The following is a 10,293-nucleotide window of genomic DNA, read 5'->3' on the forward strand; positions in this document are numbered from 1 at the left end:
GACGAGACCAAAAGTAGCACCCTGACGTCAGCCATCCCCAGAGTCTGGAAGGGAAGCTGTAAACAGAGGAACAAAAGGCAGCTATAAACGACCATCTTCATTGGCGCCCATGGACAAGCCTTTAAAGAATAAAGAGGAAGGCACTGAAATTTGGGAGTTGCTCAGTACTAAGATGTCTGCTGGCTCCAGGAGGGAGGAAACTGTCCTAAGGGAGTAGGAAGAGCAAAAGACAAAGATCGAAAGGGGTTTTTTTTCTCCTTGCAAATGGCTTTGTCCCTTTCTGTTCCTCCCAGTCAGTAGGAAAGGGTGGGAACTATTGCTCGATACTGTGCAATCCGCTGTTCAGTTGGCTTCTCGCACAGCTCCCAGGGCAGCCAGAAATCCTTCAGCTCAAAGCACCCTGGTGATGCAACAACAGTTCCAGACAAGCTACACCAGCCGACAGGGTTTCAACATTTGACTGGCTTTGACCATTGCAGATGCTGCAGTTTGCATTAGTGCATCTTGAAAAGCCCTGAGCAGTTGGATTCCTCATACTCAGCTGCCAACAAGCCTAAAGATGTTTCCAGAGGTCATCTCCTCCCTGAGATGCCAGGTGTGATCCACCTAGACCTGGGAATGGGAGAAGCAGCCATCACACAGAGGTGGTTATAGGATCCCACCAGGCTGCAGAAGAGCCAGACTGGCACCCGGACCTTCATCCAGGAGCTTTGATCTCCCAGCAAAGCCCAGCAAGGCAGGGGAAATGCCATGTGTGCCCAGACACAGACCGAGTTCACAACCGATGCTATCACAGCTGACACGTGTAGGACTGCTGACTTTGTTTTAACAACAAAGACCAAGAAAACATCCTGTAATGTAACATTTAAACCAGCATTTACACGATTAAAAAAGAAAGACCCACCAGACATGGTTACGTAGTTTATACCACTTGTTTATATCAGTGGTGTCTCCATTGCCTAGCTAATGGGAACAAGCACTGGGCACTTTAAACCAGGGACAAACAGCAAAGTTCACACCTTTCTGTTGTGTATTTTATATGGTAGAACAATTGTACATGCATACAGGATTGAAAACAATCACATAGATGTAATTTTTAAAATACTCATGATGCAAAAGCTCCTGAAATGTGTATATGCAGTCACCAAGATTTCACTGCAGAAGACAGAAAGGAAAGAAGTTACTAGTTGGTCTGCAAGTCTCACAGGGTATCAGCAAAGACTATTAATGAACATCTGAGTTTATATCCTCCATAAATTAGAAAAAAACTGCCATCAAAAATACATAGTGCTATGACCCAGTTGCCAATTAACAAAACCTTAACAAGATTTCAAAGAACAAGATAGTGATGTGGAAACAATTTTACCATAGATGGTATTTTGACAAGAATTTAGGGAAGACACTGAAGAGAAACCAGTATGTAAAAGACCTGAAAAAGCCATTTTTAGACATCTCCACCACAATTGCTGGGGAACAAAAAAATCCAACCTTTCAAATAAAATTAAATTATCTCAGAAATTAGAAGCCTAAAAATCACACTGCAGTTTATTATTTTAGTGCAGGTGGGACCTGCTTTTGGCTCTGAGACAAAGACTATAATTCAAAAAAAAAAAAAACCCTGTGTAGTGAGAACCTGTTAATTTGTAACCAACTGGTTACCGAGCTAGAAGGCAACTACGTCATATGAGAGTCCTCTGGGAGACTATTTTTAAACATGGCCTATAGTTTGGGAACCAAAAGGTATTGAAATGAGAGGGACTGGTGTCATACATAACACTTTTATGAGAAATGAAGCATTTTCAGTGGCACTCATGATAGCCCCAACATGGCCTATACAATATGGATTTTGGAATGAATTGGCTGACGAAATTACTGTTCCCGCAGCCCTGACTCACTCATCCTGAACAGCAAACAAGGCCTAGGTAAGATGTAACGGGGTTACTAATGTCCACTGTTACTAGCTGTGCTTCATCCCCCTTCCTGTACACCAAGTTTGTTCACGAGCGTCTTTTCTTTTGGCTCTCTGCACACCTTCAACCCTCCCGACTCTGAGCCAGCAGCACATCACTGCTGAGCGCCCAGGGGCCATGGCCAGCCCCAGAGGACATGTCCACCCTGCCAGCCCCGGCGCTGAAAGGTGAACTGGAAGCTGCCCACGGCTGTGCCGGGTGTCTCATCTCACCCACTCCCCTGCCTGCCAGCGGCGCCAAGGCGGGGAAGCCCAGACCGAGTCATTTCTGTGTCTAGCAGGAAACGCATGCAAATGCAAGAGCTTGAGAGCACCGTTTAGGAAAACCCCCAGCTCAGCAGCCTCCCAGGGATCTCAGCCCCTCAGCTGTGCCACAGGTGCTGGCAAGGCTCAGCACTGAGGGCACGCACAGCCTGGCACTGCAGGAGGGGTGCACAGCCACATGCAGCAGCTGGAAAACACTGGAAATGGAAACTCCCAAGGGGAGGAAAAAAACAAACAAACCCACACCTGGAGAACAGGCTGTCCCACACCGTGTAAGGACAAAGAACAAACCTGCCTTTTCCCCTGGTTTTGGCCACCAGTCTTACAACGATGGAGCCAATGTGCTCTGTGCCAGACTAACAGTGTGAGGCCCACGTAGGACCTTGGCACTGCTCTCCAGACAGGCACAGGTTTGTACAACCGCACTTCCAAAATGGGAAATAGCTCTCAAAACCAGGAATCCTTTACCCACCCCAGCAACAGAGCAACTCAGTTGTTTTCTCTCAGGTTCCTGGGTTCATCCCTTGGAGGGTGCCCTTGGAGTTCCATGGCCACAGACTGAGCAAGAGCAGGACACACAGACCTGAGCCAGACCCTGAGCCGGGTCCCCAGCTGGACAGGCTGAACTCCTCACAGCAATGCTAAGTAAAGCAGCAGAGCATCAACAGGTCCTGCTTTTCCTCAAGCTCTCAGATCTCTCCCTTCAGGCCTGCTCTCCCTCTTTTAATATCTTGGTCCCATTTTTATGCCCTTGATGCTAACAGGACCCACTTGCCCAGGCACCTTGGCTGTGCCTCTTGGCTGGGCTGCCAGTCCCCCATCAGCTGCGGCCACTGGCTCTGCACTGTAGTTAACAGCATGTACTGGGAAGGCCACACGCAGCACAAATCTCAGGGCTAATTTCTTCTTTAAGCATGAGTGGGTTTGAGCCTGAGTTTTAGCTGTTTTCCCAACCTCCTACAGCTTTGGATAGGAGCAGATCTGAGGAAGCCAAAGCCCTGGGTGGAGTCTCATTGGCTACACTGGGTGTAGGTGTCTGTCATGGACATCGTTGCTAGACAAGGGAAAGGATAAGAAACAGGTTTAGATGAGGTTTGAGGTGTAGTGACTTTTAACCACAGTGGACAGTCGCGCACCATGACCTTTTCTGCCTCCTTATCGCACTGTGACTCGTCTGTGGAGCTGGGGAGTGGGCTCTCTGGGGCTGCACTTAAACGCCATTTCCAGATGACTCTCAGTGCCCTTTCTGCTGCCCTGGAGCCAGACAGAGGAAAAAACCCAGGTGGTAACCAGGCAAACTAGATCTGCCTGTGTATGATTTGGATGTAATGTTCTTTTTTCAACATAATGGTATAACGCATCCTTGTGGCTCTGCTAGTCTGATACCGGGGTGACTAATGCAGGATAGTCCCTAAGCTTGAGTACACCCGGTGCCTTTCGAAGCGCTGATTACAAAAGAAAGGCAAAAGCTTTGAGACAAGGGGATTACCCGACGTGCATCTAATCTGGAGCTCTGTGTCTGTTTGTCATGTGATAACCGGGTATACTGTATCCCATGGGTACTGCATCTTGCTGGGGATATTACGTGTGGCTTGTGCTGTGTCCCCATGTGGGCTGGCCACATACACCCCTCGGCTGTGGGGACCCATCCGTGGGTGCTGTATGAAGCCCCACGTGCTGCGTTGGATACACACTGCCATGACTTCCCTTTTCGCTATACGCTTTGTAACCTTTGGGGTGTTGGTGGTCCATCCTCTGGGATTCCGAGGGCCTGAAGGGCTTGTCTGTATCTCCCCATCCCTGCTCTGCACAGCACACAATGGCCATTGTTTGCCTTCAGGGCGGGTGAGCAGCCTCTGGCTTGGGAGGAACAAAGCCCGGAGCTGGTTCCTGCCAACACAAAACATGCCTTTTTGTCACTTCGTGACAAATTGGTTTGTCAGCAGCAGGAAGTGATGTTACTGCCATCCTCACCAAGGGGAAACTCCTCGTGGTTTCCATGGGGATCTGTGCAGCTGTAGAACTACAGGTTTATATAAGCTGAAAGCCCTATGCATACCCGCTGTGTGCCAGGTTTCTAAGGGTCTTCTCAGGTACAAGGGGCAGCAGGGTCTCGGCCAAGCCCCACAGGGGGACACCCGGCTCCTGGGGAAGCCAGGGGAAACAGGAGTTCAAAGCTGTAAACCAGAGTGAACCATGTACCTAGATATCCCAGACAAACAAAACAGTAAGGCAGGGAGAATAAAATGAGGGGTAATAAGGGAAAATGCCTCCCTAACACTTTTACAGAAGGTAAAGTTCAGCTCAACTGTGCCATCAAGGTGTCCTCCAGCTCTGCCATGCACAGGCTCTGCCACTGCCCATCTCAGCCCTTTGTGTCTCCTTGTCTGCCTCATACCTCCTCCTCTGCCCCTGCCTTGCCAGCTACTCCAGTCCTTCCTCCCCTGCTCCCAGCAACCCTCCCAGCTGAGCACACCTGTCTCCCCAAAACTGTGGCACTGAGGTGAAGTTTGCAGGTCTCACTCGGATCTCTCTTCTTTTCGCTGTTGTTCTCGTGCCCTTATCCTCCCTCCTCTTCTTTGGACCGGGAGCAGTCTGGGATCAATCCTGTCCACAGAGAGTTTGCAGAAGTCTATGGACTCTGGGCACCATGGGACTCTGATTATGGGAGACAGCAGAGGGATAGCAATAAAGACTTGGAAAAGGACATTGCATTTCCACAGAGCTGGAAGTGCATGTCAGTGCCTCGCTGGGACCGAAGCCCTGTGGTTGCTGGCTGGCTTTTCTGCCATGGGCTTTGTGCTGAAGCAGCTCTCTTTTGCACCCCTCTGTCAGGTGCCTGCTTAGGTTATAAAAGCTGATCGGCTGCCAGGTAATGAGTTTTATTGTTCCAAGAAACACATAAACAAGCTCTCCCGGCTGACGGGGAGCGGATTTCTGTTTGAATTGCGATTAACAGGCAGGATTTTTTTTTATCAGTTGCATGGCTGGGGCTGCCAAGGTTGTATTTTTCCACTGAACGAGCTCTGCTTTGCTTTGAAGGTGAAAGTTTGTTCCACTGTTTACTGCAGGTGTAAAGAGGCTCATGTATTCAGGAAGAGCCTTGCACGCTTGACAGGTAGGTGCAATCCCACAGAGCAGCACAACCTGCCAAGGGACTTTCCATGGACAAAGGGGTTTTGCAGGATTTGCAACATGGGACAGACTTTGGGGAAGAATATTCACTTTGAGGTTCATGTACGCTTTAGGAAAATAAGGGTTTCTAACTTTGCTTCTTAGTGCCCAGGGACCTCTCCTCCTTTTAGCTGCTCCATTTTTTTTATCCCTTGGTGTCAGGTTGAAGCTTGGCGATGGCTGACGTGTAGTGCTGACGACAGAGCTGCGTTGGAGGGGTAGCTCACATGGAAGAATTTCAGACGCAGCAGTGCATCATCCCATCCTTCAAGGGCACCTTCTCCCAGGAGAAGAGTCCTGGATTTTAGCACCATTAATATTCCAGGTAACTTGCAGGATTTCATCAGAAGTTTGTGGTGCTTTGTTTGCCTTCAGTTATGTGACAAAAGCACAGCTGCTTTAGGCTTAAAAAGCTCCTGAAACACCTCGATTTTACACAGAGAGTCATAAGCTGCTATACTGCCCAAGCAAAACCATTTTTGATTTGACTCTGAATATCAGAGGTGCAAGGACTGGTGGCTCCCTTCTAGAGTGGATGTAGGACACCTGATGACCTAGTGCTTCCCCCAGCATCTGTCTCACTGTTACCAGAATTACAACCGTGCCCAAGAAAGCAAGCTTCCAGCTGCATCTCTTCCACATCAGCTTCCCTTGGAAGGGTACATCACAGCAACCCTGCTCCCCACTATGCATCCTACCCCACACACCCCGTGGAGATGCACATTTCTGTCACACCACACAGCACTAACCCCACACTATTTGCTGCCCATCACCCACACGCCACAGCTCCTGCCCATAAGCACTGGTCCCCTAGAGCTTCCCTGCTTGGCTTTTGATATGCTACGTAACTCTTCATTGCCTCAACTGAAACACCAGATAAAAGTCACTAGAGTGAGAATCTGCAGGAGGAGAGAACTTATTTGGGTCTGGGTAAGACAGTGACTTGTTGGTTACCTGATCTCATGTTATGCCCCCATTTTGTTTACAAAGATAGCCCAGCAAACCAAATACTTCAGTCCAGGCATCAGAGGCAGCTTGAGTTGCAAAAAGGAATCAAGGAGGTGGGCCAGAAAAAGAAAACACCTTGGCACAAACTCACAAGCACTGGGAATCTGTTATCAACAGGCTAATTTTTATACTTAATGCTTCAAAGGTTAAAAGTAAACAAGCAATAATGAACTTTCTTCCTCCTTCCTAGGAAAAGAGCTATTTTAAAATCACTGTAGCCTCGTGCCCAAGTCTCAGCTGATTCAAACTGTTACAGCAGTGTCCACCACTGCAACCAAATCCACCTTACAGTTCAGAAGCCAGTCTTGGCTCTCTGCCACTGCATATAATTATATGGGACAAAGAAAAGCTCAGGATAAGAAGCAGCAGTAGTTTCTAGTCAATTATGCTGTTTGAACCCATTTTTCCATCTAATTCAGTGAAGATATGAGATCAGATTTGGAAATTCAGATTTCTCTTACAGCTCTTCACCTGGGAGTTTCCACACAAGTTTTAGGACAATAGAATGCAAGACCTTAAAGAATGCATCATCCAGCTCAATAGAAATATCTTAATTTATTCTGTTGGTATAAAAAGTTATAATCATGTAACAAAACTATGTCTTCATAAGAAGAAATATATTATTTCACATCATAAATAAATCAGCAAACATACAACCCTTGGCAACTCAAAAAAGCACTCGCCTGGTGCTTTCACGTCAGTGCTTGGGAAACAAGAAGAGCTGACATATACACACACAGGATTACAGTACCAAAAAATACTGAGGTATTTGGTTTCTCTAGAAATTAAACTTTAGGTTTGTAAAGGCAAAAAACCCCCAATGCAGTAATGTAAAAATAAATAAATAGGACTGTCATATAAAAGGGGACAGCATCAGTGTTGCTCAAAGTGTCCAGGAATGGGAATACTGGTGAGCATGCTACTAAACATGGAACAGGCTTAGGACAGACAAAAGACAAAGAGGAATAGCTCAGGAAGAGACAGTGTCCATTGATCTCTGTGTCGACATCCAGATACTGGCTTTAAAAGTCAGCAGAATTGGTAACACCTAGTTCTCTGGCATCAGGTGAGCTCCCTCCGTTTATGACACTGTTCTGGGATGCATGGATGGTTCCCACAAAACACAAGTGGCTGATGACACTGTCCCTGTAGTTATTGCACTTCTGAGACAGTAAGTCTGAGTTCTGACCATATTTTCACCTGTTTTTCAACAGCTCGGGGAAGTGGTGATGGGGCTCTGAAGATAGCTTAAAGGACTGGATGAGGTGTGAACAGGGATGGAGACTGGAAAGTTAAAGACAGTGGTGGTCGAGGCTCCTCTGTCCAATACTGACATAGCAGGGCTCCCAGCTTCTGCTGAGCAGTTGGGGGCAAGGACCTGTGACTCAAACTGAAGCAGCTGCCCCATGAAGCTGAAGTTTGGGGAAATGATGCTTCTTCTCTGCTTCACAAACTCAAAGGCTTCATCCAGTTTGACTCTGTTGGTCCTCATGAGATAAGCAAGGCAGATGGTTGCTGACCGGGAAATGCCGGCCTGGCAGTGCACAAATACCCTTCCTCCATCATTTTTAACTGAGTCTGAAAGAATTAAAATACACAGTTAGCAAACAAGTCCCACTGCTTCCAGAGGTGGGAAAGCACAGGCTGCTGTTTTACATTTCTTTCATCCATCCCTTCCTTAGCCTAATAGGTGCACCCCGTGCTTTTGAGACAAAGAGAGCCTTTGTCCCGAGGGAACCAGCAGTCAAGCTATTTTCATTCTAGGCTCCAATTCCAATTATACTAACAGCTCCTCCAGGTCACTTTAGCAGTCTTGCAAGATTACTTTAATGCTGATCTGCTTAAGTTCACTAGCTCTTTTCTGTAAGACCAATGCCTCTTGATTCAAGATTTCAAACAGCTTTGTGAAGCTTAGTCCTCAGAGTAGAATAAAATTAATGGAAATGTTCCCCGATTATATCTCCCCAATAGAACAAAACTCCCCAAACGCAAATTTAGGTTTTACTGGGGAAAACAATGCCCCAAAATCACTTCTCAGGGTACATTACCCCAGAAAAAGAACAGACTGTAAAGAGAGCTCATTTACCTATGAAATCAATCGCCTCGTTAAACCAGGAGCTGATATCTGCCTTGTGGTTGTCCTCCACAGGGATACTTTTGTATTGGTAGTGCCCTTCAAAGTGGTTGGGGCAGTTTGCCGAGACGTTGATTAACGCCGTGATCCCCAAAGCGTCCAGCATGTCTTTTCGGGAGGCATGGTAAGCGCTGCCCAAGTAGAGGAACGGCAGGATTTCCACGGGCCCACCCTGGAACAGAAAGGGCGGGCAACCGGTTAACTTCGCCCGGCAGTTCTCAGCCAGCCTCCTCCCCTCCTGCTGTCGCACGACAGCCGCTGGCTGCCTGCTCGCCCTCGGGCCTCGCACGGAGCCGCCGGAGCTGCCCCCCCGTCCCCGCTCACCTGGTCGTAGAGTGGGGTGCCGCAGGAGCTGCACCCCGAGTCGGCGCTGCCGGGCGCGCTGCTGGCGCTGAGGGGCAGGCTGAGGCCGGTGGGGGCGGCCGGCTTGGTGCAGAGCTCAGAGCAGGCGGACGAGAAAGCTTCGTAACCTCCTGCGGGGACAGAGAGGCGCCGGGTGAGCGCCGCGCGGCCGGGAGAGGCGGGTGGCGAGCGGCGCTGCCGAGCCGGCTGCGCTCCCCGCCCGCGTGTCCCGTCCCGTCCCCCCCTCCCCGGCGGGGGTGGCCCCGGCGCCACTCACCCTTGAGGAAGCAGATGCGGGCGCCGCGGGCCTCCCTGCAGAGGGTGCCGAGGGCCAGCAGCAGCGTGCTGTCGCGCTTGGGCAGCTCCAGGTCGGCGCTGCGCTCGTCCAGCAGCACCACGGTGTGCAGCAGCCCCTGGCGCAGGCGGGCGCGCAGCTCCTCGTTGGGGACGACGTGCTCCAGGGCCAGGGCGCCCTTGGCGCGGCGGCGGACGATGGTGCTGAGGCGCACGTTGCAGGAGCCGCGGATGTGCGCGGCGTTGAAGGAGAAGAAGGAGCGGCAGTCGAGGACGAGGCACTGCGCGGCGCGCTCCTGCAGCAGCCCCCGCAGCGCCTCGCACTCCAGCGCGCACACCCGCAGGTTCACCATGGCGAGGGGGGGAGGAGGAGTAACAGCGGCGAGGAGGAAGGCGCGGCCGGTGTCGGAGGTGCCGGTGTCCCGCGGAAGCGCAGCACCGCACGACCCAGTCCGGCCCCGCACGCCCGCGCCCGCCTTATATAGGGCCGCGCCGCCGGGCCGGCGTTTTCTCAATGGGGCCGCGTCACGTGGGCGCGCGCGAAGACGTCACCTGGCAGCGCGCCAGCACGGGCGCGCCCAGCCCCGCCGGCGTGACGTCATGTGCCGCGGGGCCGCCCGAGCGCGCCGGCGCGCCCGCGCGGGGACGGGGACGGGGACGGGGACGGGGAGAGGGAGAGCGACGGGGACGGGGACGGGGACGGTCAGCTCCGCGTGGATACACCCCCCACACATGTGCCTCCACGGACACTGTGGACACCCAGACACACACAGGCGCGCACAGGGACACCTGTACGGTCACATGCGCTCGGGTGCTGCACACGCCAACACACACACATACACATGTATGCGCATGTACATACATACACACACACACACAGAGGCACTTACCTACACACACATGTAAGCATACACAGATACATACGGGTGCTGACAGACACACACACTTGCCTACAGACATGCAGATACGAACATACATAAACACACGCACAAACATGCCTATGCACATGCAGACATGCACATACACATATACACACATGTACAAACGTATGTGCACATACAGACGCAGACATACACCTACGCACAGACGTGCGCACACCTACAGCCAC

The 10,293-nt window shown here is 50.7% G+C and overlaps 1 protein-coding gene across 1 annotated transcript; it reads right to left on the bottom strand.

Annotated features, from left to right (window-relative positions):
* Positions 1–6,951: 6,951 nt before the first annotated feature.
* On the bottom strand, positions 6,952–9,647 carry DUSP1 (dual specificity phosphatase 1). The gene is made up of 4 exons (XM_074916256.1): positions 9,169–9,647; positions 8,874–9,022; positions 8,502–8,721; positions 6,952–7,993 (listed from the first exon to the last, which is right to left on the bottom strand). Exons 1-4 carry the CDS (start codon positions 9,536–9,538, stop codon positions 7,623–7,625), a joined length of 1,110 nt encoding a protein of 369 aa, XP_074772357.1. The 5' UTR covers positions 9,539–9,647; the 3' UTR covers positions 6,952–7,622.
* Between the last annotated feature and the right edge of the window lie 646 nt (positions 9,648–10,293).

Source organism: Athene noctua, chromosome 12 (assembly GCF_965140245.1).
Source record: "Athene noctua chromosome 12, bAthNoc1.hap1.1, whole genome shotgun sequence".
NCBI classification, from domain to species: Eukaryota; Metazoa; Chordata; class Aves; order Strigiformes; family Strigidae; genus Athene; species Athene noctua.